The sequence below is a fragment of the Typha latifolia genome, chromosome 4 (assembly GCF_019914945.1).
Source record: "Typha latifolia isolate L0001 chromosome 4, TyphaL0001v2, whole genome shotgun sequence".
In the NCBI taxonomy this organism is placed as follows: Eukaryota; Viridiplantae; Streptophyta; class Magnoliopsida; order Poales; family Typhaceae; genus Typha; species Typha latifolia.
The window spans coordinates 3,425,864-3,451,110 of NC_133089.1; the positions used below are offsets into that span (position 1 = coordinate 3,425,864).

Genomic DNA, 25,247 nt, shown 5'->3' on the forward strand with positions numbered 1-25,247 from the left:
TTAAACATTTAACCGTGTTGTAAATGTTGATGCCAAAACACAGCGTTGACAAACTTATAGCAAAAACAAAATTAGTAGCACACAGTTATAGCAACTACAATTAGTTAGACACTTGATGATGCTGCATCCATTCATATGATCACTTCAAGACGATTTGAAAGTTGAAACCAAAAAAAAAAAAAAAAAAGTCCAGCTGCATCCGATGATGACATCCAAAAAAGAGAAGATCAAAGAGAAATGTTTAATTTGGAGACTAATATATGGCTCAATGTGCAACCATCTAACTCCAATAAATCAAATGAAACAGGCAACCAACTAAACCAAAATTTAGCATGGCAAATCTAGGTCATTCTCTGGGCAGCTTCCTTGGCAAGCATCCTTTCCTTGGCCTTGGTCTTCGCCTGAGATTTGGAGCCCATAATCCCACCACCCCATTTCTTTCTGATTTCGTCAAACTTATCGTTGAAGTTTCCCTGAACATTAGATCAGAGTTGGTACAGAACTTTAACAGAAAGAGCTAAAGACTAAGAGCAGCATAATTTGTCTACCCACCTTGATAGCTTCCAAAATCTTGCTAAATTCAAGTTTATCCTCATTCTTCACAGTCGTCAGACACAAAACTGATGCAGTCTTCTTGTGGACAATCTACAAGAAAATCAACACACAGTCGCACCAATTTTTGCAAAATTTAAAAAGGGAAAGACGGAACAGAAGCAACGTGAATTTTATACCGCTCCAAGACGGGCTTTTCCTTTCACGATACAATAGGGGATCTCCATTTTCCTACATAATGCTGGAAGCCAAACAACCAGCTCAATTGGGTCAACATCATGAGCTATGACCACCAACTGTGCCTTGTTCTGCAGAAAAGAAAAAATATATCATGCAAATGTTTGGAGCCTCCAATGTTAACCACTTGGTTAATCTATAAGTAAATGCACCATAAATAACAACTAGGGCAGTGTTATGGTAGTAAACCTCAAGATTGACAACAAAAATGTTAGATGAGAGATACCAAACAAACTAATGTACCTGTTCAATGAGGTAAGTGACATGGTTTAGGCCATACTTCACAACAATGGGTTTCTTGGCTTCAACAGTTTTTCCTTCAGCTGCTGCCTCAGCTCTCTTCAAAAGCCGTTCCTTCTTCGCAGCTTTGTCTTCAGGTCTGTACTTGAGAAGCATCTTGAACAGGTTGGTTGCTGCATAAAGTATGCACATCACATAATGGACAGGAAGCCTTTATAAGAACAAAAAGTTTCAGCACCTCAACAGCCCCAAAAGAACAGCTTTCAACTATATGAAATGGAGATGTACCAAATTTTGTATTCACATTCTGATCGATTAAAGCTGGAGTTCTAGATTCCAGGAAATCTTAACAAACCTATGAGAAATTAAAAAGGAATAGTCTCTGGACAACAGCACACAGTTGACAAAAAAGTCAAAAAGAATTTGCTTCTAGCTCCCAAAAAAAGAATGCAAGTGTATTTTGAAACAAGTACCTAAAATTAGGCATAAAGAATAGTTAAAGAAAATCTGATACGTGAATGAAACAAAAAATAATCCTACTCCAGCGTTCTCTTGAATGAAAATGGCTTACCAACTTGTCCATTTAAAAGCATCTGACAGATTAACATGCTTGTCTTAACTCTTATGAGGCATTCATCTTACATAATTGAAAGCACCAATTTGACTCTATATTATACATGTTAGTCACTAGTACTATCACACCTAGGTCAAGAACTGGGGAAGGGAGGGCTGGGACAATCTATGTAGAAAGTATTTTTCACATCGATCGATATAAATGAATAAGCATAGTCTAGAATACCAGTACCACTTCATTAAACCAGCTCCACAATTAAGTTTCCAGACAGACGTAATCTGGCACGCTGCTTAAATCATTAGATGGATCCAACATTTTTTAACATGCACACATCTACTAAAAGTAAAAAAGGGTATGAATTTACCACTATCCAATCTATATTTGAGTGGTATTCATCCCTACCAAAAAAATATCCATATCAAACGCCAACAGCACCCTCATTCAAAAGGACTTTGTGCAACACCTAGAAGGATCAATTTACACAGAAACTGAAGCTTTTTCATTCTACCTAACAGTCAATAGTAATTGAGTGAATGACAACTAGATGCATTGCGAACACAGTGTTAGACACACATAAGAACAGATTGTTCCACATAGCCCTAAGTTTGATAACTTAAGTATAGAAAAACAGAAAAACTGTATAAAGCTGAAGAACTAAATTGATAATTAGATAATGACGCAAACAAGCAGATTAAAATAGATTAGTGGTTACCGAGGTTCTTATCCAAGGTCCTAGTGAACTGGTTCAACGCAGGCGGCACCTTCAACCTCTGCTTCAGGATCCTCCTCTGCCTCTGGATTCTCACCACCTTCGGCCACTTCACGAAGCGGTGGAGATCCTTCTTCGGCGGCAACGCCCCTCCGATCCCAAACTGCTTCGGCCGCTTTTCGAACAGCGGATTCACAACCTTCTCCTAAAGATCAGTAATAAAGTAAGCGTATTGAAACCCTTAACAGCAATAATAATATGAAAACAAAATGCTAAAATAGAAAGAAAAGAAATACCGTCTTCTTCTTCGCCGGCACCGGCGCCTTACCACCTCTCTTGGGAGCCTGCGAGATAAATTAAAAAAAAAAAACTTTTGAAGAAAGAAACCAAATACAAATCTATAAAGAGATCGAAACAAAGTTTCAGATAAAATGCGATAGAAAAACCCAATCTTGAATGCAGAGGACGAGTTATCGGAATCGACGGATAAGAAGCCATAAAGTAACAACGAGGTGATCGTTACCATTTCGGTGCTTCCCTTCGAATAAGGTCAGGGTTTCGAGAGGACGGAGAGGCGGAAACCTTAGGGGAGGGAAAGAGTCGGAGAGTTTTATTTTTATAGAAGACTTCAACGGCGTAATGGCTAGTGTGATCAAAACCGTCGGATGGGATGATCTTAAGCTTACAAAAGCATTTATGGCCGTCCGATAGGCCAGTGGGAGATCGAAGATGTGGCATCTAAAAACCCTAGAAAGTTGGGTCCATTCTATGGGCCGGGCCGGGCCAGGCCAGCCAAATTTAATGGACTATGAGCCCATATGCTAACTCTTCAAAAAAAAATGCAGTCCAAATATATATATATATCTATAGAGAGAGAGAGAGCATTGTACGAAAAATTCATCAATAATTAAACTTAATATCAATGAGGAAATTGAAATCCACTATTGGTAGGTAAAACCTAATTATGTAGCTTTCAAACTACATGAAGTAAATTTTTTTTAACCAAATTCTATTTTGGGTTAATATATTTTTACCCTTGTACTTTAGTGTTGAAAAAATAATGTATTTAGACATAAAATTTATATAAATTTTGAGCTCAAATTTAAATAGGGGGTCAATACATTATCGGCGATGAAATTAAAAGACCTAAAAGAGTATTTTTAATATCATATAATATTTATTTAAAATTATAAAAAGAAATAAATAAAATTTAGTTTTAAAGTGACTATCATGATAATAAATAAAGAGAAATATGTTTAATATCATATTCACTATTAAAAAAATATTGATAGGTATATAAATTACCTAAGTTGCTCATGACTTTTGGGGGCACAAAGAGTACCCATTTTTGTGGCCAAATAAATTTATACGGGTGCATAGTTTTGCATGAAAAGATACGTCATCTCATAATAAAGATGCCTTCTTCTTTCAAATTGAAATTTTGCACCCCTTCAAACCAAACCGTTATTTTTCGATAGAAAATCCAAGGCTAATAATTTAGTCAAAAGTTCAAGAAGTGTTATAATAATTTTCGTCCAAAGTACAAGCAAAATGTACTTAACTCTTATTATTATTATTATTTTATTTATAAAAAAATAATTAAATAATTAATGAGTATATCATAGGATAAGTTTTGTGACATATCTATGAGAGAGATCAACAACCATCTGTTCCATGGAACCGGAAGAGGAAGTGCATAGTCTGCAACTTGAACCACTGGGGACCACCTCGGTACACGTAGGCAGATGTCCAAACGACCAAAGTTTGAGGGCGCGCCTGAGAAATCCGGACCGCCCGCTCTCATTTTTTGGCACGAAATTTGAAACCAACCTTTACAGCCCGCTTTCTCCACGACCAGTGCTACTCGCACACCGAAAGAGTACTCAAACGGTGACCAATGGGCCCCAGGAGTTCGGGTCCCGCAGAAAAGAGCCAATCAGCGAATGGGGGGGAACGCGGCATCTTTGCTCCAGCGTCTGCGTGTCAATGCATTGGTGCACTTTTCGCGTGTGGAGTTCCGAACGGAATCCGCGCTCATCGAATGCTCCTTAATTGCCTAAAACCCTCTTGCCACTCGCTCCCATCTCATTTCCACTGCTCGCAAGAACTCACTAGGGTTTTACCGGATCGATCTCGTTGGCGATCTCCATGGCCTCGGAAACCTTAGACGAGAAGGATAGCTCCGGCGATGGGTCACCTCCCATAGGCGAGGAGGAGAAGAAGGTGGGTTCGGATCGAGGAGAAGAGGAGATGAAGGACGAGGTTGAGGGCGAAAAGGAGGAGGAGGAGGAGGAAGAGAAGGAGGAGAAGGAGAAGGAGAAGGAGGAGGAAGAGGAGAAGAAGGAAAGGGGGAAGAAGAGGGGAAGAAGAAAGAAGGATACTGGAGAGGAGAAGAAAGAGGAGGAGGGGGAGGGGACGGGGAAGAAGGAGAGGAAGAGGAGGTCTGTGTCGAAGGAGGCGGCGACTCCGGTGTCGAGGCCGTCGAGGGAGAGGAAGACGGTGGAGAGGTACTCGGAGTTGACTCCGAGGAGCACTTCTGCCAAGAAGGCTATTTCCATCGAGAAGGTAATGGAGCTTGTTTGAGGCTTTTGTGTAAATTATTTCTGTAAATTATGATTTTTTTAAAAAAAATTTCCTCCTAAATCGAGTTATCTTGATTTCAGTTTTCTTTTGTTTTTCTAGGGTTCTGGAATAATGCTTAAAGACATCCCAAATGGTACTCTTGCTCTTGATTATTCCTTCTTAGTCATTTCCTTTTCTTGTAATCCTTTTCCTCTAACCATAGTACCGCAACTTATTTTTGTAATGTTTTAAACTGAATAGTTGATAAGTTTGATTATCCTGACCATTTGACAGTAAAGGATCAAGGATTATGTAAGATCAGAAGAGCAATTGGTCCTATTTCCACCACTGAAAGGGGGAAAAGCAATTGTAACACTGGCTGTAATTCTATCTGGAGTGACAAATTAATGGGATGGGAAGATTAAGGAAGTGACTCAGGGTGAGATAGGTTTTGCCATTTTGGGGACCCTGTTGTGGTGGGGGTGGCGGCCTAGGGATAGAGAAATAAATGAGTAAGCATGACAAAAGGTGGAGTAGACTAAACCATGAAAGATGAACAGCAAAGGGGTTTCAATGAAATTGGATTAAAGTATTGTGAATATCTGCAATTTTTTTCGGAATCTGCATTTTCTGAGAATATTAGAGTTTCAAAATTTCAATGTTCAAGTAAGCCACTGAACGCTGCTATCTACTCCTCGCTGACAAAAAGCGGAAGTGACTGTATGCCTAGGTGGCTTCTAAAATCATTTTTTTTCCAAATTAAGTCTGGTCTACTGTTTCCCCTAATTTTGGGGCACAATCAATTTAAAAAGAAAGAGAAAACTCAGAATGTCATTTCTTTCAAATGAGATACACCAGTAGGTCGTCTTTGATAATGAATATTTGTATAATTCTATTTTTCCTGATCATGTCAGTTACCTTCAAGCTGTCAAAAAGGAAGGGTGATGAAAATCTCCAAGCTCTTCATACAATTCTTTATGGAAGAAAATCAAATGTAAATATCTTTCTGAGTTTTCTCCTTAGTTACTGCACTTGCACTATATGTTGCTCTAGTTAATGGTCAAAGTTTTCTTTGTAGGCTCATTATTTGAAGAGAAATATTTCCCAGTTCTCTGGTTTTGTTTGGACTGAGAATGAGGTAACTTAAAAAATTTATTTCAGTGGTATTTCTTTTGTCAACCTATGCCAGGCCTTGGTTCCATAGGCATTGGTTTTATGCATTCTAGGAATGTTCTATCCAATCAACATATAAGTTTGGTATTCTTTAGAATGCAAAGTAACGAGTGCCTGACCTTTTGTTGTTTATTATTCAGATAGAGTTCTTGTCCACTAGAAATACTTTTTTTTTGTGGGTCTTATAACAGTGAAGGCTTAAGTGCTTAACATAGCAGTTTCAGTATTCATTTCACAATTTTTATGGTACTGTGCAAGACAATAGATACAAGATGGTTCTGTGGAATAGGTTTGATCTACACAATTTGGTACTTCTATGCATATCTTGGAACTGATCAAACTATGTCAAGAAAGACATAATTTATTGAACTATGCTTGTTCTGATTTATTCAGGGTAACTATTTCTTTATTTATCTAATGCTTATTTCTTGTTGATCATGTTTGTAATTGATCATTTTGTTTTCCAGGAAAAGCAAAAGGGTCGAGTTAAAGAGAAGCTTGACAAGTGTAGCAAAGAAAAGCTACTTGATTTTTGTGATATACTAGATATTCATTTGAAAGCCACTGCCAAGAAGGTTGGTTAGTTAAAGCAGATGAAATTTAACTCTAGTTTTGTGTTAAAACAGAAACTGTTTTCATGTCACATTTCCTTTCAGGAAGAGGTCTCCTCAAAACTATTGGAATTTTTGGAATCTCCTTATGTTACCAGGGATCTTGTACTTGCTGAGAAAGAAGAAGTATGCATCTGTTGATGTCAAACTGGTTTTCTTGAATTGTTTCATACATCCCTCTTTGACATAGGATTGTCTTTTTGTTGTGTTATTCTTCCAGAAGGGTAAGAAACGGGGGAGAACTAAAGGAACCAGTCGAACAACATCTGCAGATGCATCTGTAGAAAGAGAGGCTAAGGTTTATGATCTTTTCTGATCACATTTTTCTGTGCTATAGCTTTGTTACGTCATGTAAAACCATCACCATTTGTCCAAGTTTTGGAGTCACACTAACTTATAGGTGCTAATATATGTTGTTTCACATGTAATTAACATTTTCTTTGTTCATACATTATATAACAGGCATGATAGAAATGTGGAAAAAGTTTCTACTGTCTTCTTTTTTATTAATGATCATATTGAAGTACATTATTAGTTTTTCTATCTGTTTCTTTTGGCCTCTATGTATGGGTAGCATAGTAAACTTTCTGGTATTGCTGTATTTTTTGCCGAAAATGTAATTATCTTCCAGTTTTTATTGTAAGCCTGTAAGCCATAAAGACTAAGATTTTCTTTTTCTACTAACAGTAGGGTCTAAGTTGAAAACCTACTCATGACTGAGTTTCTATTTTGGCCAGCCTATCCACTTGTACATTTTCTTTAGTATGACACGTGAACGGCAACATGTTTTGCCTTCATCTTTTGGATGTCTAATAGACTAGAAAGTAACTTGCCTTTCTGTTTGAATAAGCTCTCACCTATAGGCTGTTCAGATGAACACATGATACTACTTATTAGGCTACAATTTCCATGCTTTTCAGCCTCTGCAATGGTGGTTGCGCATGGCAATAACGGCAAAACAGCAGCCATAGAAAGATGCCCATATATCGTTGTCCATATCACCTAAAGCTTCTTTACTGATTCTGTAGTCTACATCATTTTAGTGTGCTGTACAAAGGGAAACAAGACTAATCAGTTCATTCTTAAGTGGGGTGCACTGTTTTTTGGCTGAAAGTCTCATAGGCAGCTTAACATTCTTTCCTTTTATTCAATGTAACTAATAGGCCATTAGGAAATAAAAAAAAGTTGGTGTGAGTGTTGAAGTCTAATTTCTTTGGATGGCCATGTAATTTAGTTGAAGAAACATAAGAGGTACTTTGACGAGGTTATAGATGGCCAGAAAATGTTCACAAAACCAGTCACCTAATTCTAAATTTTCTGTTTTTTGGAAGATGGGAAGTCATAGAGAGGGTGTGTTTTTACAGTATATATATTGTATATGTATGTGTGCGTCTGTGTCTGTGTGTATCTTTTGCCTCATTCTAAGTGTCTTAACTTCTGGTAAGCAATTGGTGTTGTGCTGCACTGACCATGATCGACTTACATAAATAATACATAGTAAATACATCTTCTCTTATTATTTCATTGTAATAGTTCTAGGAGAATCATCCAAACCAGTGAACCACACTACACAGCTATGTTTCTCAAGCAAAGGACAGATATAATATTAGTACATGACCAATCATAGTCCTGCTTTCTTGTTGTTTTAAGTTAAGTAGAAGTTTAAACTAGGGATCATTCACATTATTGTCTCCAAGTTGAATATGTTTAGTTAAAGCTTTATAGTAATTGGTTTCAAATTATACTCACATGGCCACATATTGTGTCAGCCAGTTCTCTTGGTGTTTAAGGAAGACAACAAGCTACAAATGGAATAGGCAAGAATCAATAGTATCTTGGTGTTTTGGTTCTTAGTATAATCACCTGGCTCAAGCAAGCTTCATCTTTTAGATGCTTGTGAGAACTTTTCACATAAATAATATTTCTTGTTTTACAATATATGTTTTGGTTCCTAGTCAAAAAGTATCAACTAATGTTATATAAATGTGCATTTACATGGCATTATCACAGTGTTGCAAAAGTCCTTGTTCTCTATAACTTTGTTGTGTATTATGGAAGACAGGTGAATAGAGGAAGAGGAGTTATATAGCTGTCCCAAGTAACTGGGACTTTATTGTTGTTACGAGTTACAATATTACCTTATTATCCTTGACAATGTGATAATAGTCTTTGTGGAATATAATACTCCTAACTAATCTGTGGAGCTCTTGTTGATGTTCAGAGACAGAGAAAGAACAGTAAAGAATCAGTTGAAGCTCAGGAAGAAAATGAAGATCATGAAATCTCTGCCGACTCAAAAGATGCATCAGCTGATGAGGAAGATGATGAAGATTCAGTGAAAAGTGACCATTCTAAGAGTGAAGATGAGGAAGACGAAGTAGAACCTGTGACAAACAAAAAGGTGTCTGCTGAGAAGCTGAAACAGAAGGGTGTTGGCTCTAGGACAAAAGAAAAGAATTCCTCTGTCAAAAAAGATGCTCCTGTGAAATCTGAAAGAAGTCCTTTGAAAGGACTTTCAAAGAAGATTGCTTCAGAAGATGAGTCTGATGAACAAGATTCTTCCAAGGATAAAAGCAGGAGGGACTCGAAGGCCTCATCAAAGGTAAAAGACAAACATGTCAAGAAAGATTCAAGTAAAATCAATAAAGGTTCCTCAGAATCTTCTCCAAGAAAAAGAGGAAAGAGCCAGAGTAGTAAAGCAGCAACTCAGAATGAAAGGGCAAGCAAGAAGCAGGCTGGTAAATTGGAGCCAAAATCATCCACCAAAAAACAAGGTATAATAACAATATTTAGTAATAAATCAGGTCCTCGGCTGCTGCTTGTTCTCTAAAAAATGTTATGATAATGATTCTTGACAATCCAGTCTTTTGTTTGTGCGCTGTAATACGTTTAGTTGCAAAATTAGTTACAAGGCTTTTGCGAATGGATAGTTATTTGGTGGTACTGTTGACCTGCTTCTGCCAAGATGTTATATTAGCTGGGCTACTTTGCAATAGCAATCTTAACATCTGTTTAGTTTGATGCTTTAATTTTTTAAATATCCACTGCAGAAAGCTCTGCTAAAACTAGTACTTTTGCAAGTGTTGAATTTAATTTGCTTACAGTGTCGTTTTGTTCTAATCAAGGAGGTGCTGGTTTCGACATATAATGATGGTTTGTGATTGTAGGGAAAATTTACTTGGTGTCACAAGTTTTTGAAAGTTAAAATTTTCATTCATTGAATAATGTCTTTTTTTGTGAACCCAGATCAAAAATTTCAATAGACTTTTTGTTTTTGTTTTACTTTATGGCATCTAGAAATCTGGATGTGATCCTATTGCTGTCTTGACTTTTGGATCTGCTGTAGTGCTTTTATTTTGTTTTTATGTTCCACCATTATACTAGGAAAAGGCAAGGGAAGTCGAAATGCCAGCTCTGGACCCAGCACAGAAGAATTGCATGCAGTGGTTAGCGACCTACTGAAAGAAGTAGACTTCGATACAGTGAGTGCCAGTACCCATCATTTCAGTATTTGTTGCTTTTTTTTTTTCATCTTGATACTAATGGCAGATTAATTTGAATCCTATGCAGGCAACTCTGGCTGATATTCTCCGGCAACTAGGTATTGTACTGCTCATTTGATGTACTAATGTGTAATGACATCTTGGAAGTAGCTCATTCACAATGAAAGATAACATTCATAGGAAATGTAGCTTATAGGAGTTCTATGTTCTCATATTCTATAAGAATAGAGGTGGGAATATACTAGGGAAAAAGCTACTGTGATACATCTAATGTATGAATTTTGACGCTGCAATTATACCTCTCCGCAGGGGCTCATTTTGACATGGATATGATGGATAGAAAGGCAGAAGTAAAACGCATAGTAGAGGACGTGATAAATAGCATGTCTTGTGATGAAGATGGCGGTGAAGATGAAGATGGTGGTGGAGATGAAGATGATGAGGGTGATGAAGGTGAAGATGGTGCAGAAGGCTCTGAGGGAGAAGACACAAAGGAAGAATCAGATGGGAATGAAGATAAGTAGCTTGTAGAAATGATTGCCATTGTGCTGGTCCATTGTGGCATGCATATGAATTTGGCTGTTTCTATAACATGTTAGAGATCTTCTGGAGGGTTAACTTAATATATGGCGGAGGGGTATCATTTGTGCTGAGCAGCTGCAGAGCCCCTAACAATTTATACACTGCTTTCTGTACCAGATATTCATGGCTGCCCTTATTATCTCATTGTACAATAGTCTGTTTCTTCAACTGTAGATCTTTTTCCTCTTCTCTCTTCAGGAGGATGGCCTTTGATTGTAGTATGAAGGTCATTAGCTTGTTACTTTTCCTCCTATTAGTTTTGGAACAAATTTAAGCTTTCTCATGCAGTTTCTTTATGCTATTTACTGTTCCATATTATAGACTGGACTCCAGATGTTTCTTTCCCAGCTTTCTGGTGAGAGTTCTTTACTTTGCTTTTTAGTGTTTCAAAGTGCTTACTGCAATAGTTTGAGCTTTTCAACTTCTAATGATCCGTTTGCAGATTTAATCATGGCTGCGGAGCTCTTCAGATTTAATCATGGCTGCGGAGCTCTTCAGAGAAGCTGTGATTATCTTTGTGGAGATAACCTTGTGCAGAAGAAAGCTGAGATTCTATCTATGTGATGTCTCGCCTTTTCTCTCTGCAAGGATGCTCTTAGCGGTGTGTACTGAATTCCCTCAAGCTCTTAAGAAATTTCTTCAAATAGCTGCCAATAGGGCCTGATTTGGTGGAACTTCTGGCGAGGAAGCCTTCATATCACCGTAATTTACAAATATTTCCAGCTTGTGTGCTGCGATGTTTTTGAGTCTCAAGCTTTAGCTAGATATTTTGGGTATAAAATTGTTATTCTGAGATGCCTGCTGTTTTTCTTTTGACAATTATTACCGTTTCTAGGTTATGTATAGTAAGGTGCTTAAGAGAATTTAATGCTGGCGAAATGTTCATACTTTTTTCTTCTATTAGTGTGCTCATCTTTTGGTTTAGAAGTGCTCAAATGTCGTATTATAGCATGTTTTTGATATTGTGCTGAGGTATTGTTTAGTTTGATCATGGATCAGCATTGATATCTATGAATCCACCATGTGTAATTGGCGTCACTAGTTTTAACAATATGATAGTATAGATGCGAAGAGATCGCCACTCTTTACATCTAATGCTCAAACGCAATAGATAAATCAACTTAGATTCTTTGGATATTACTCGAGTTCTTTCTTCTTCTAATAGCCTGCATTTTAAGTTGTCATCCTTTCTTCTCTTCCTATGCAACTTTCATTCTATCTTTGATAGTCCTTTCTCAATGGCTGGGGGTGGTTGCCTAAGTTGCTCATAACCTTCAGTGTGTTGGTAATTGGACGCATACGTTGGAAGGTTATTCGGATAAGTTTTATAAAGCAAGCATTGAAATATTTATGTACAGGCGTGTTTGGGTTGTCCATGAGCAAGTATCTTACTGGCCTGGTAGCCACTAGACTTCTTTCTTGGAGTAATAATATTCAATCTCAACGTTTGGTTACATTACGTCTTAGCTCTGGTGGGGGATATATCTAATAGTTATCCTCTCTCAGAAGGGCATGATTTAGCTCTGAGGACAACAAGCGATGCATATATCAAAATTATTTTATACGCTCTCCTTATTGACATTAGGATACAGATATTTCTTTTATCTCGGATTCGGTCGGGTGGGCTAACTAAGACAGGTAAGATCCATTTGTTAACCTAATCATTATAATATTCTTGGAAGTGGAGTATATTTGCAAGTAGTTCAACTTGCAACAAAAAAAAAAAAAAGAAATTTTTTCTTCTCTCCATCTTGTTTCTTGCGCTTTGAACATACAATAATTTGAAGTAAAAGATATTTAATTCCAGACCTTACATAATGACAGGCAAAGCTCTACTCATCCTTCCAACCTTATCAACTTTTTTTTTTTTGTTGTTGAGAAAAGTGACTGCAACTCTCATGTACACAAACAGAGGCTAATTAAACTCTAAAACACACACCATACTAATCTTTCATAGTAATGAACTTACATAGCACACAATAATAACTAATCTAAAGGTTAATTCAAAAAAAAAAAACCCATCTAAAAGTAATACTTCAACTCCACAACGAGACTACGATCTTCCTACCACCACCATGGGCCTTGCGGGGCTCATCAATTGGTAACCGGCGTGGCCTTTCCCGAAGCCGTACCTCGGCGACTGCTCCACCGCCTCCGCCTCCATCTCCCACAGCACCCGGAGGAAGAAGTCGACGTCGCACGGGAGCTCCAGTGGCCCGCCGGAAACGTACCCGTACTCCGTCTCCGCCTCCTCCAGCAGCATGCGGAAGAGCGGGTGGTTCACGCACTCCATTCGCACCACGAACCGCGCCTTCTCCCCCCCGACGCACACCGTGAAGCATCCCTCCTGCGGCTCGGGCCGCCGCTCCTTCTTGCAGTACGCTTTGATCGATTTGCACCTCTCCAAAGTCTTCGTTATTATATTTTTCATCCCTTTTGCGTCACTACGTGTATGTATGAATAACCTCAAAGAGAACAACAAAGTACGTAGTGAAGGAAACTAATCAAAGTACTTTGAGCACTCAACCTCTGTCGTAGACTTGATGGAACATTGCCTCTGATCTTGGGACTTGTAGATTACTCATGGCTTGGATTGGTTGGTGATGGAATAGTCATTCCCTAGCTAGCTAGCTATGACAAATCGAATTGATGAGAGAGAGAGAGAGAGAGAGAGAGGGAGATGGATGGATCGATTGAGATATATAACCTTCACAATTGCTTCTATGAGAGATTGAGAGGTTAATTTTGTGGGAGGAGTGGATGAGACTTGAGATGTTATATAGGATCATGGCTAAGCTATTTAAGTAGAGAATCATCTGAGGTTGTAGTCAACCCAAGGGAACCAATGGGCAATTCTTGCTCATTATTTCTTTTTTAATACTATGGGTCTAAAATTACATTGGTGCCACCTTTTCCAGCCATAATATTTTATTGTGGGAATAGATTAGGGCAAGCAAGAAGTCAACTATACTCTACGCATGCGTGTCCATGCATGCATGTCCTCTAAATCTTGATGTTGAGTTCATGCCCCATCCAATAGGTGGATAACTTTTTTTTTTTAATTAAAATTTACAGAATCTAATTTGCAAGAATTGTAGATCCAACTTTAGATCTTCATAATTCAAGTAAGACATGGATGTCCAATGGGATCCATGCTCTAGGTTAAATATATTGGCATCCAAAGTGGGGTCACCTAATAGTAGAGTATAAGTGTCAAAATATCCTGATCTATTATAAGTATATAAGAAATATCTATGTAATTATTGCTATATTATAAGTACATCCTATTTAATGACTAAACCTTTTAAACTCAACTATATTGCCCTTTTATTTCATTTTTTTAATCATTAAATACCTAACCTTATAAGCCCTAAGGACCATGTTATTTTAAGGTTTTTTTTTCCGCATGTTTACACCTCCGCGGTGTCCTATTTTTTTTTTTATGGCAATTAGAAACTATAATCTTAATAATTTAGAAGGCGAAAAGACATAATGTGCAAATAAAGAATATTCATGCAAAAAAAAAAAAGAATTTTAAGAATATCCTTACAAAATCAAACTGTTTTGAGAAATATATATACTAACTTTCGAGAGATATACAAATAAGAGATTTTAGAAGAGCTATATGGTAAGAAGAAGAAGAAAAAAAAATCCCTTGTTTTAATTTCTTTTTTCCTCCTCCTTTTCTAATGCCACTCATCTAGTTGTTTCCAATCACATATTGACACATAATCCTGGATGCCTAAGTGTTGGTTGTATGAGATGACTAGAAAAATGGTCTTTTATCTAATAACTTATACAAATGTCAACACTCAACACCATGGATATTAAAACTGGCCCCACATTGTTATGTCACCATTTCTTCGAAGGAATAAATAAATAAGTGAATTTTGTAGAGAAGTTTGATTAAGCTTACGTGAGGGGTGATGGATGTGAACTCCTCATCTCTATCTCTATCCTTCCTTTGGGTAGGAGCGGTGGAGGGTGGAGGCCAAGAGAGGTTTGGCAACTTTTGGTGGAGGTCTTAATTGTTGTATTTTTTTGATTAAATATTCAAAACTTCATTCGGATGATGAGTAGTCCAATGCCATGATGCAAGATTTATCTAAACTAAATTATTTTCATGTATTTGTAATTTATATTTTGGAATTTTAGTACTTATAAATCACACCTTGTATTTTATAAAATTCTATTGCTGGATTCGTTGTTAATTGAACTGAACCAAATAAGTTTTCGACGAGAGTTTTCGTTGCCTTTCTTTGTGCCCTAGAAAAAGAAGCGAAGTAAGGTAATAGTATTTTAGTTATTTTAGTATTTTTTTAAAGAAATTTATATATAATATTCTGCTTTATAACGTAATTGTGGTTTACACCATACATTTTTACTATCTATAAATTGAGCCCTATAATTTGTCAAATATGTGCTTAGATTTGAATTGATACCGTGAAAATAATATATTAAGTAGAGATATTTTATTTCTAAAATGACTAAAATTCTCTTATTTCTAAAATAACTAAATGCCTACTTAGTTGATGATATTTTCATAATTCTTTTAGTATAATTAAGTTAACTTTGAGATTTAGTTAAGTTTAACTACATCAGAGTGTTTTTTTGGCATATATTTGCTAAATCACATGGTTTAATTTACAAATAGTGAAAATATAGGGTATAAACACAATTTTATTATATCATCTGCAAATATTAAATCTTAATGTTAATATAATATAAGATGTGTTTTGCAAATATTTTGTAAAACGCGTCATGTGATTTAAAACTATTAAACATGCAAGAAAATAACGTAACATTCATATATCATAGTTTCTCATCAAAGATAAGGTCAAATCGAATACTTAATAATCTCTGAATTAAATCACTGCAACTATGGAAAAATAATTGTAATAATAAATAACTTCACAAATAGTCAAACTACAAAGCTGACTTCACATGAGATTAATGGCACGTTATACTTGATTCCAACTCCCAACCTCATGCTGTCATACGAAGCTTTCAAGAACTCAACTCTCATTAATTAATGAATTATTCCTTTTAAAAGTGTCATAATTTATATTAATGATTAGGGGAAAATAATAATAATGAGTTGGTAGATCCTTCTCAATTATCGTCTAAACAATGATAATTATTGATCACTCAACACACACATCCATAGCATGTTACGTTATCTAATTGAATATAGATGGTTAAACATGATATGCATTGACCAACTAATTTCACTAATGATATCTTAATTTCTCATTTCAATTTGATTATTCCATATTAAATACAAGGGTTGTTGCATTATTCTCTTCTAAAAACCCCTTAATTAAAGTTTACAAATAAATGTAGTATAAGTCCTTACAGTAACTTCTTTTGCCATGAACCGAGTGTCTTAATTACTAAGATATTATGTTCAAATATTTTTTTTCGTTATACAATAAACAACCAAAGGACTTAGGCCTTCACATGAGCTTCTAGTAAGGGTGAAAAATTGATTTTGTATTCAAGTTTTTTTGAATATATATTGAAATTTTCTTTATTCATCTTGATATCCGAATTTATATCTATATTCGAATAGTATATATAGATATAAATATGAGTTGAAGCATAATATCCCAATCAATAACCCTATATCTATATAGTTTGAAAAATAATAAGCAACTGATTTTTTTGTATATATTTGTCAATTGTGCTATAGATTTTCATAATATCACAGGTTCTTATGACTGCTAGAAAATAAATTTAGATATAATCTGGTATTTAATTTGTATCCATGTCTATACTTAACGAATATGACGATTAAATTTACTATCCATTCACATTCCTATATCCCCGAAAAAAAGAATAGTAATATGATTTTACTCGTATCCCATCAATTGGTCTTCTTCATGAGATTTTACTATAAAAAAACTGTGGTTTTTCAGAGAAAGCCGTATAGGAGATATTTCATCCATGCAATCAGATATTTACAAGCTTGATACAAAAAAAAAAAAATATATATATATATATATAATATATAACAAAAGTAATTATTCAGGAAACTTATTAAGAGAGATTTAAGCGACGGAGAGTTAAACAGCTAACGAGAGTGTTCCCACATTGTAACTATGTATATATATATATATATATATATATATATTAGTTATGTCCAGTTGAGAAATTACTGGTGTAATTGTGTGTTTTAACATCGGTTATTAGTCATTGTGTACAGTGATTCTTGCTATATTACTTAGTGATGTTAACTTTTTGATAGCCTTTTTGGTTTCGTTTTTTCATATAAACCATCGTCCCAGTAGGTTTTTCAAAGGTTTCCTTTCATTTGTTGTTGGTAATAGGACGTTTTGCAGAAAAAAAAGAACTCTTATATTTTAGTAATAGAAAAATTGGATTCTTGAATGTGTTTATTTTTTATGTTAAATGTATATACACAATTTACGTAAGAGATGCGCATAAGAACCTATCTTTGTTATTTTAAAAACTATTTATTTTTTGTGGTAAATGACCCTTGATAATCTGAACCTGATATTCTCTATATCAAAATGTTTGTAATCCAAATATATGTTATATATATATATATATATATTTATATATATATATATTTGAAGCTTATAACAAGCTCACTACACAAAGATCTTAACGGTTCTCCAGAGTCCTGAAATGGACAATGCATGTGGATCAGAAATCTCACACTGGACTCATTTCCTCCCCCTCATCTGTCTCCTCTGGTTCCCTGTCTCCCCTTTCTTCCTTGACATCTGAGTTGGATTCTATTTTTCGAACCTCCAAAACTGGAACTGGGCTCAGCGTTACAATTGCGACTAAATTCTGATCAGACAATTGGATCATATTCTCAGGCAGCACTGGCTTAACATTTGCTTTTGGATTTCTGTAGTATAAGTACAGCGCCATTTGTACGATCCCAAAGGTGAATCCCAGAACGTTCGGCAGCTGATATTTGGAATGTGAACAATTTGGATTTCAAGAGCTAGCAATCATAAGAAAGTAAAATGCGAGAGATTTAGGAATTCTATTGTAGAAGTCACCTGAACGTATAAATCTTTCTTGAAAAGGCCGTATAAGAACCATACAACCGCACTTAATGTGAGGAAAAATGATAGGGAGAATGGCATGAACTCAACACTCCTTGTGCGTATGACAAGCCTCTGTAGAACAAATATTTCAAAGCAAATTAATTTTCACTAATATACAAGACTAGTGATCTTTATAACTGAATGCTATGTAGTGTAGCTCAATGGAATTTAGTACTTACTATGACGCTCAAAGGAGCAGCAAAGACGCTGATGGAGAAGCCCACACAAATCCAACCAAGAACTTTTGCGCGATTTGCGCCAGTAGCAAGCAGGAGAATAAAGAGAATGATCAGAGAGAATGTTACCACGTTCAGGAGCAAGACGAATACTATAGTATTGATCTGCATGCAATCAAATTCATGAACAAGAATTTCTTCAACATAGTCAATTATATTATTATACGTTAACTGGTTCACGTACCCTAGCCCTCCTTGGTGCATAGATGAGATATATTATGATGTATATGGTCTCGATCGCACATCCAAACACATTAATGGTGATCAAGAGGATGGAGTTGGTCTTCACAAGTGCATAATATATCCATAGCATGGCACTGAATAAGGCAACGATATAAGGCACAGATTGGAAGCCCTGTGTTGATTTCTCTCGGTATACATGATAGAATGTAGGGCTGGGTTTGAGCATCAAACAAATTGAGTCATTATGGAAATTATAGACATATATGTGGTTGAAAATAACATTGTATATAACATGAAAGGAGAAGTAAATCTTACATTGGAGAAAGATACACCATGAATGAGATGATGTTACCTGCTCATTATCATGAAAAAATTATATAAAAAAACACAGATGAATTAGCAGTAAGACACCATGCACTATTCATTGACATGTACAACTAATTAAAATTACTAATTGGAGAGTTAATCCCTCGAAATTAAATGAACTGATGCAAAGTAGCCAACTTGGAGAGATGGGATCCGCTAAATAATTGCTGATCCTAAACTTAGAAAGTTAAATGAAGGCTTGCTAAGAAATCACATTTATATGCATTTTCTAGGCCTAGTAATAGTGGATTTGGCTATGATTGGTTTCTCGATCCAGTTTTAAGGAAAGATAATTGACTCATCAAACTACTGAGGTCTAATACTACTTATAGATTCACTTAAGGAGTTATGCACCATTTCCCTCCCAAAGACAATGGGCAGCCAACCTAATTATAGTAAAGTTCCAACTTCGGATAACTTAATCATCAAAGGAAACATGACAATGAGAACTAACACATCCTGAGGTGAAACAAATAGAACAGAATGAGCTAATAACGACCACATACTACCCACTTCCACAGAAACCAAAACACTACTTTCATAACTGAAGAAGAAATAATGCATGAGTTGGAAGATCATAGCAAGTGGTAGAAGATGCTTAAATGCATCATAAACTTATATCTCCAGTTAAAGGAGTGAAGGTAAAAAGAAACTCTCATGGTGACTACCTAGGAGACCAAAGGTGAAGACCAAAGGGTGGTCCAAAGATAGACCTGCCATGGTTTCAACACAAGGAGTGGAGAGGTGGAAGAAGAGCTAAAGAAAAGAGGAGCAAGAGCAATGGCTTTTCTCCTCTTCCTCCACAAGGAAGAAGAGAAGCCTACTCTACTTCCTCTTACTCTTCTTAAGTTTAGTTGATCCAATGTATGCATCTGCTTGGCTGGGGGGAAGGCCCATTATATAGGGGAGCTTTAAGATATGGCACTCCCTCTTTTAGATTGTGTCAATGATCACTCCTATCACCTAACTAAAAATAGAGCATATTGGTTCATGCAAGAAATTGAAGCACAAGAAGAAAAGAAAAAAAACTTAAGGTTAAATGCATTTTGCCTCCCTCATTCTTCTGACATAAAGTCATTTTCCCTCCTCTACTTATGACTAATGCGAAATTGTTAAGTTTTTTATCCGAATTAACAGTGCCAAAACCTAAACTTCCAAAAATGGTTGGCTAGCTATATTCCCGCAATTTGTTAACTTTTATGAACTAAAATACCCCCTCTATCATCACACATAAAATAAGAAATGAGTTGAAACTCATCTCCAATCAAGTGTAGAACAAGAAGAGAGTATTGTTGAGGAAGGGATGATGGTCATACAAAGGCCGAATCAAACTCTCTTGGAGCGGAATCTAAATAGACCTTTTTCACATTAAATATACTGTAGGACTGATGGCTAAGGGTGCAAGTTGCCAATTAGCCCCTAAACAGGGTTGAGGCAGGCCCTCGATCCTAAGGAAAGTGATTTAGATTATTGTTTAACAAAATATAGGAGTATTTCGGTAATTTCAAATATTCTGTTAACAACATAATTAGTTTATAGTAATCATAAGTAGAGGAGGTAAAATGATTTTATGCAAAAGTACTGGAGAGTAAATATAATTTTTAAATTAAAATTAAAATGCATTAAAGGGCAAGGGTAAGACTACCCCACAAAAATATACAACCCATCTACAAGCAAGCAAAAGCACGAGCCGAGATGTCTGCATGTAAAAAAGGAACAAGATAAGGGGTTGTAGATCCATCTTATATTTAGTTGGAAAAGAAACGAAGAACAAAAGAGGCAAACAAATTGGTAACTTGATTTCATTCCTAAAACACATGGTGCACTGTCGATGCGGATAACCGACCGAATAAAATTTTGCAGTCCCAAATAACGGTGTGGGCCTACCAAAGGGGATCAACAATGAAGAAGATCCATTTGAGCAAAGTGAGGGAGTTTGATTTACATGGACCCTTGACAAATTGAAGGCATGGCACGCCTAGCTTCTGCAAGGATGCCATTGGTGCAAGGAATTGTTCTGCACCTACAAAGAGAGGACTCCATTAGGATCTCAAATGATGTAATCGACACCTCCCCACGAGTAGGCCCCATACGAATTAAGCTTAGTCCATTCAAGAGAGGGAGGGCTCTACTTAATCCAATGGAGGGAAGGGAGAGGGTGGGGGATGGACGGTTACTCAAGAGAGGGAAGAAATCATCTAGTTGAGCTTGAATGTTTCTCAAAATGGCACAATTGGTAAGGGTCTCCTTAGAAAAGCAGACCCTATTCCTTGCCTTCCATAGCTTGCCACAGGGAACAAGCGATGACACCGAAGTTGAAGGAGCATTGCTGGGTTGCACCAGGGCTTTTGTGAAAAGCTTGCAATGTACAGTACACCTATTGTGAAAACCTTGCCATGTAAAAAGACAACTTCCCAGAAAAGCTTCAGAATTAAGGAAGATCCAATCCATGGAACTCAGTAATACTATCCCTACCATAAGGGATACACTGTTTAAGAGACATCATCATGATGTCTTAGTTTGACTAACGCTAACAGTATAACTCTAACAGTATACAAAGGAAGTTAATGTCCTAGTTTTCTTTATGAAAGGAAACAAGAAGAGAAATCCGAATTTTGAACCATCTTGTGGGCTTTCCTATAGTCTAAAATCTAAATGGAGGCATGATAAGACCACAATTAGGGATTATAGCAAATAAATACTCAAAAGTCCTTTGGGGTTTAAGAGATGAAAAATCAAATGATAGATAGGCATAGTTAATTTTAAGCAATTTTCTTCTGGTGAATAATCTCATATTCCAACAAATAACAGACATGATGATTATTTGTCTGACTTTAATTTGATTGTAAGCTACCTTTAATCAGTCAACATGTTATTTGTTAAAACTCCATATTAGTTGATTTACTTGGAAACTGTAGGTGCTGATATATTGACTATTGAGAAAGTACCTTTTGGCAAAAAGAAAAACATTTGAAAAAAGTAAGCATACATGATCATTAACTTGCATATACAGAAAGCTAATGGTCATGTATGCAATCCTACAAATTGTTATAAGGGAGTGCAAATTAGGTTTTGGTGCAGTTGTTATCTAGTAAGGAGATCTCTTATTCCTTCAGATTACTTTCGTTTGCTTTAAGCTTGTGCAATCAGTTATATTAAATGGAACTAAAAAGAAAAATATTTACCTCCCTTTCATATTCTTCCTTTCTATGTATATAACATCTTTCTGTTTTCTTCACTTGGTTGGTTGTTGTACCTGAAAGATAGCTAACTTATTACTATATTTAGGAAGGCAAATTACATGAAAGAATAAGACAAGCATTGGCTTCATCTCTTATTGAAGGTCGTTCCACTTATTATTTCACAAAATTAAAGAAGATAGAGTTTTCAGTATTTGAACTTATCCAACTGTTAACCACTTAGTTGCCCAACATTTCAAGTACTCAAGTTTTCAGAAATGTGCTGGTAATCAAGAAAGTCATCCCATATATATGTATACTGTGAATTGGCACGAAATAAAAGAAAGGTGGTTTTAGACTTCCTTCCACTAAAATTATAGGAAATAAGCTTCATTAATACCTTAGTCAAAAATATTCAGCTTATGATCTTGATTTAAATGTTAAACAGATAGGACAATTAATACTTAATAGGAGGCTTGTGGTGACGAAATACTTACGACAATTACAATGAGCCTTTAATTTTAAGAGAAACAATTAAGACTTCAGTCCCAAATATCTAGCTCAGACTGAGTAGACAAAATTCTTGAACTCAAATAATAATGTTCTCCATGACATTACTACTAACCTTTTACAAAGTAATGACTGTTCTTCAATTATTAAGAGAGTCCTCACATATAGGAGGATTCTTAATATTCTAATTGCACAGTAATCACAAAAACGACACACATTCTTGTGCCCCCTCTTCTTTTCCCTTTTCTCTAATCAACTCTTATGTCACAAGCAAAAGATATGGTGACTAGTTCAGGAATTATTGACAATTGGAGCACAAATTAGCCAACTCAGGTGCCCACTCGCTTTCATGCTTTTCATAATTTTGCTAGAAGGAAATAATATTTCTTCTTCAGTAGAGACACACAGATTAAAAGTGTTTTCCTTGGTTGAAATGCTATATCTCTATCAGATCATTATTCATGATCTTCTAAGTTATTCAGCGGTTTAGATATACTAAACCATCCTCCATTTAGGAAGTGAACTTACCATATCATCAGAAGGAATAACAAGACTTCTCATGTAATTCTTGAAGACAAGATCCCATAAAAGGCCCGAGTTATCTAGAAGAGCCAAGTCATGCCATTGATCAGAAGTCATAAAACAAAGAAGTTCCCAGAAGGATCTTATACTAATTTTAACATGCGATCATATATGAAGATCGATTTCAGTTCTACATATAGAAATAAAGCTGGTACAATCTTATCCATAGTCCAAACTGCATGACAATTGGATCTATGCAGTCATCTTGGCTCCTAGGCAAGGATGCTATGAGTTGGATTACACCCAGCACTATTTCAACTTGATGCTGAGATGTGTATATGACTGCCAACTAGGATTAGGATATTATGATCACTTAGAATAGCAGTGTGAGTATGCAACAACGAGGTCCTTTATCTCTTCCACTGGAATTAGGGATGGTAAATGGAAAGTTTAGGTGGCCCTTTCCACTTAAATCTCCACTTGTAAGTGTCCCTCCAGCTCAGGCTTTACATTCTTGGAGTTGCTTTAGGAATCCATTAGAAGGTGTCTTTGAGCTACCCTTCATCAGTAACTCCAAGTTGCTGTAGATTCTTTGTTATCCAATTGGTTCCAGTGGGCACTTACAAAAAGAAAGGCATTGTCCAAAGAGAAGGATCGACCTTTGAGTGTCTATAATTGGAGCCAAATCACGTGAGATCACAGAAGCTATCTTTTCTATCTAGAGAAAAAAGAGATGTGGTAGAGCAGCATAAAAATCATAGAGGAGCCAATGCAACCGAGATATTTCTTTCTTGTGCTAAATTATACAACACGAGAGGGATAGGAATTTGATTTGGATTTAGAATAAAAGACGAACGAAACCTATCACTTATAAAGATTAATTGACTAATCTTCGGGTTACTGCAGCCATTGTATTAAGGTTTAAATTTTGATTAGCGTAATGCAGTATTTGCCAAAGATATAATCTATTAAAAAAAAAAAAGAGGGATACTATAGCACGTGTAAGTTATTTGTAGAAGTACCTCGTTTGCAGCAAACTCTTACAACCTGCTCTGCATACGACCACCTCTGTCCATCTCTCGTCTCATCTTCACTTCTATTCATCTTTTCTACTCCAGATTAGAGGAGAGGAGAGAGAGAGATCCAAGAGCAGCAATCATGGCGGAGGCGGAGTTAAAGAAGGGTTTCACAACAATAGAGGTGACCCAACCGGACCGTTCCATACCGGTCTACCATATCCGGCTGAACCGGCCGGCCCAGCGCAACGCTCTAACCCTGGCCTTCTTCTCTGAACTCCCCCGCGCGCTAGCCCTCCTCGACCTCCTCCCCTCCGCCCGCGCCATCGTCCTCTCCGCCGCCGGCCCCCACTTCTCCTCCGGCATCCACCTCCCTGCCCTCTCCTCCGTCACCGCCGGCGACTCCCCCGGAGTTGACCCCGCCGCCGCGTCCGCTGCGCTCCGCCGCCGGATCTTGGAGATGCAGGAAGGAATATCCGCCCTTGAACGGTGCAGGAAGCCGGTGGTGGTCGCGATCCAGGGAGCGTGCGTCGGTGGCGGGGTCGACCTCGCCGCCGCGTGCGACGTACGGTGCTGCTCCGAGGACGCGTTCTTTGAGGTCAAGGAGGTGGATCTCGCCCTCACCGCCGACCTCGGATCGCTGCAGCGGCTGCCGGCGATCGTCGGGTACGGGAACGCCGTCGATCTCGCGCTCACCGGGAGGAGGGTGTCGGCGTCGGAGGCCAAGGCCATGGGGCTCGTCTCTAGGGTTTTCCCCTCTCGCGAGGCGCTGGACCACGGCGCCGCCAAGCTCGCCAGGGGTAATCAAGTCATTCTATCTCTTTCGTGGGAATTTCGCATCTAAGCCCTTCGGAAAGCGCTTATTTTCATAAAAAACTGTGGAAAAGTGGGATTTAAATGTTTGGTAGGGTTGCATTTGAAATATCTTTATAACTTATTAAATTGTGGTTAATCTAATTGTGATTAGAGTTGGCGGAGAAGTCGAGCTTGGCCGTGATGGGAACGAAGGCCGTGATGCTGAGGAGCAGGGATCAGACGGTGGAACAAGGGCTGGACTACGTTGCCACGTGGAACTCAGCCATGCTGATGTCACGTGACCTTGAGGAGGCCGTCAAGGCCTACACAGAGAAGAGAAAACCAGTCTTCTCCAAGCTATAATCATAGGACAACGATGAAGATATTTTATTTATATATATATATATATATATTTGAAATAAGCAAACTCGTTGGTGAGCTCATTTGATGATCCACTGATAGCGGTCATTATGATATATGGTTGGATGCTAAAAATATTTATAGATGATTGTTAATCCAGAATCTTTCACTTATCAAATCTGTTGAGATCTTTCAGGTACAGAAAACACTACCATATTATAAGTACAACAACCTCTACCACAAATCATTGAT

The 25,247-nt window shown here is 37.0% G+C and overlaps 5 protein-coding genes across 6 annotated transcripts; 2 read left to right on the top strand and 3 right to left on the bottom strand.

Annotated features, from left to right (window-relative positions):
• Positions 1-100: 100 nt before the first annotated feature.
• LOC140787581 (large ribosomal subunit protein eL8y) lies at positions 101-2,960 on the bottom strand. The gene is made up of 7 exons (XM_073136576.1): positions 2,836-2,960; positions 2,609-2,656; positions 2,316-2,517; positions 1,033-1,202; positions 732-860; positions 553-645; positions 101-473 (listed from the first exon to the last, which is right to left on the bottom strand). The coding sequence occupies exons 1-7, from the start codon at positions 2,836-2,838 to the stop codon at positions 342-344; spliced, it is 777 nt and encodes a 258-aa protein (XP_072992677.1). The 5' UTR covers positions 2,839-2,960; the 3' UTR covers positions 101-341.
• A 1,348-nt stretch (positions 2,961-4,308) lies between these two features.
• LOC140786370 (DEK domain-containing chromatin-associated protein 1-like) lies at positions 4,309-11,090 on the top strand. Its single transcript, XM_073134752.1, has 11 exons — positions 4,309-4,877; positions 4,995-5,028; positions 5,789-5,868; positions 5,953-6,012; positions 6,515-6,622; positions 6,704-6,784; positions 6,879-6,956; positions 8,880-9,432; positions 10,043-10,140; positions 10,229-10,259; positions 10,471-11,090. Exons 1-11 carry the CDS (start codon positions 4,461-4,463, stop codon positions 10,683-10,685), a joined length of 1,755 nt encoding a protein of 584 aa, XP_072990853.1. The 5' UTR covers positions 4,309-4,460; the 3' UTR covers positions 10,686-11,090.
• A 1,706-nt stretch (positions 11,091-12,796) lies between these two features.
• On the bottom strand, positions 12,797-13,174 carry LOC140787692 (auxin-responsive protein SAUR71-like). The gene has a single exon (XM_073136769.1). The coding sequence runs from the start codon at positions 13,172-13,174 to the stop codon at positions 12,797-12,799; it is 378 nt and encodes a 125-aa protein (XP_072992870.1).
• A 4,072-nt stretch (positions 13,175-17,246) lies between these two features.
• On the bottom strand, positions 17,247-23,982 carry LOC140787583 (bidirectional sugar transporter SWEET14-like). 2 transcript variants are annotated; one of them, XM_073136580.1, is made up of 7 exons: positions 23,847-23,982; positions 21,799-21,869; positions 18,563-18,599; positions 18,249-18,459; positions 18,008-18,169; positions 17,781-17,900; positions 17,247-17,685 (listed from the first exon to the last, which is right to left on the bottom strand). In XM_073136580.1, exons 3-7 carry the CDS (start codon positions 18,580-18,582, stop codon positions 17,422-17,424), a joined length of 777 nt encoding a protein of 258 aa, XP_072992681.1. In that variant the 5' UTR covers positions 18,583-18,599; positions 21,799-21,869; positions 23,847-23,982; the 3' UTR covers positions 17,247-17,421. The 2 variants fall into 2 exon arrangements, with proteins under 2 accessions (XP_072992681.1, XP_072992680.1); XM_073136579.1 differs by lacking the exon at positions 21,799-21,869 and having other exon boundaries at positions 23,847-23,961.
• LOC140787584 (delta(3,5)-Delta(2,4)-dienoyl-CoA isomerase, peroxisomal) lies at positions 23,983-25,173 on the top strand. The gene is made up of 2 exons (XM_073136581.1): positions 23,983-24,640; positions 24,808-25,173. Exons 1-2 carry the CDS (start codon positions 23,983-23,985, stop codon positions 24,996-24,998), a joined length of 849 nt encoding a protein of 282 aa, XP_072992682.1. The 3' UTR covers positions 24,999-25,173.
• The last annotated feature ends 74 nt before the right edge of the window (positions 25,174-25,247 follow it).

What these genes read in the sequence shown, in the direction of transcription:
- LOC140787584 (XM_073136581.1), top strand. Translation starts at nt 23,983, where the DNA reads ATGGCGGAGGCGGAGTTAAAGAAGGGTTTCACAACAATAGAGGTGACC. An exon ending in CGCCGCCAAGCTCGCCAGGG is followed by an intron (nt 24,641 to 24,807) that starts GTAATCAAGTCA and finishes AATTGTGATTAG; the next exon opens with AGTTGGCGGAGAAGTCGAGC.
- LOC140787581 (XM_073136576.1), bottom strand. An exon ending in GAAAAGCCCGTCTTGGAGCG is followed by an intron (nt 646 to 731) that starts GTATAAAATTCA and finishes ATTTTCTTGTAG; the next exon opens with ATTGTCCACAAGAAGACTGC. An exon ending in AGATTTTGGAAGCTATCAAG is followed by an intron (nt 474 to 552) that starts GTGGGTAGACAA and finishes TCTAATGTTCAG; the next exon opens with GGAAACTTCAACGATAAGTT.
- LOC140787583 (XM_073136579.1), bottom strand. Translation starts at nt 23,928, where the DNA reads ATGAATAGAAGTGAAGATGAGACGAGAGATGGACAGAGGTGGTCGTAT. An exon ending in ATGGTGTATCTTTCTCCAAT is followed by an intron (nt 18,460 to 18,562) that starts GTAAGATTTACT and finishes GCTCAAACCCAG; the next exon opens with CCCTACATTCTATCATGTAT. An exon ending in CTGCTCCTTTGAGCGTCATA is followed by an intron (nt 17,901 to 18,007) that starts GTAAGTACTAAA and finishes TTTGTTCTACAG; the next exon opens with AGGCTTGTCATACGCACAAG.
- LOC140787692 (XM_073136769.1), bottom strand. Translation starts at nt 13,174, where the DNA reads ATGAAAAATATAATAACGAAGACTTTGGAGAGGTGCAAATCGATCAAA.
- LOC140786370 (XM_073134752.1), top strand. Translation starts at nt 4,461, where the DNA reads ATGGCCTCGGAAACCTTAGACGAGAAGGATAGCTCCGGCGATGGGTCA. An exon ending in TGAAAGCCACTGCCAAGAAG is followed by an intron (nt 6,623 to 6,703) that starts GTTGGTTAGTTA and finishes ATTTCCTTTCAG; the next exon opens with GAAGAGGTCTCCTCAAAACT. An exon ending in TGATATTCTCCGGCAACTAG is followed by an intron (nt 10,260 to 10,470) that starts GTATTGTACTGC and finishes ACCTCTCCGCAG; the next exon opens with GGGCTCATTTTGACATGGAT.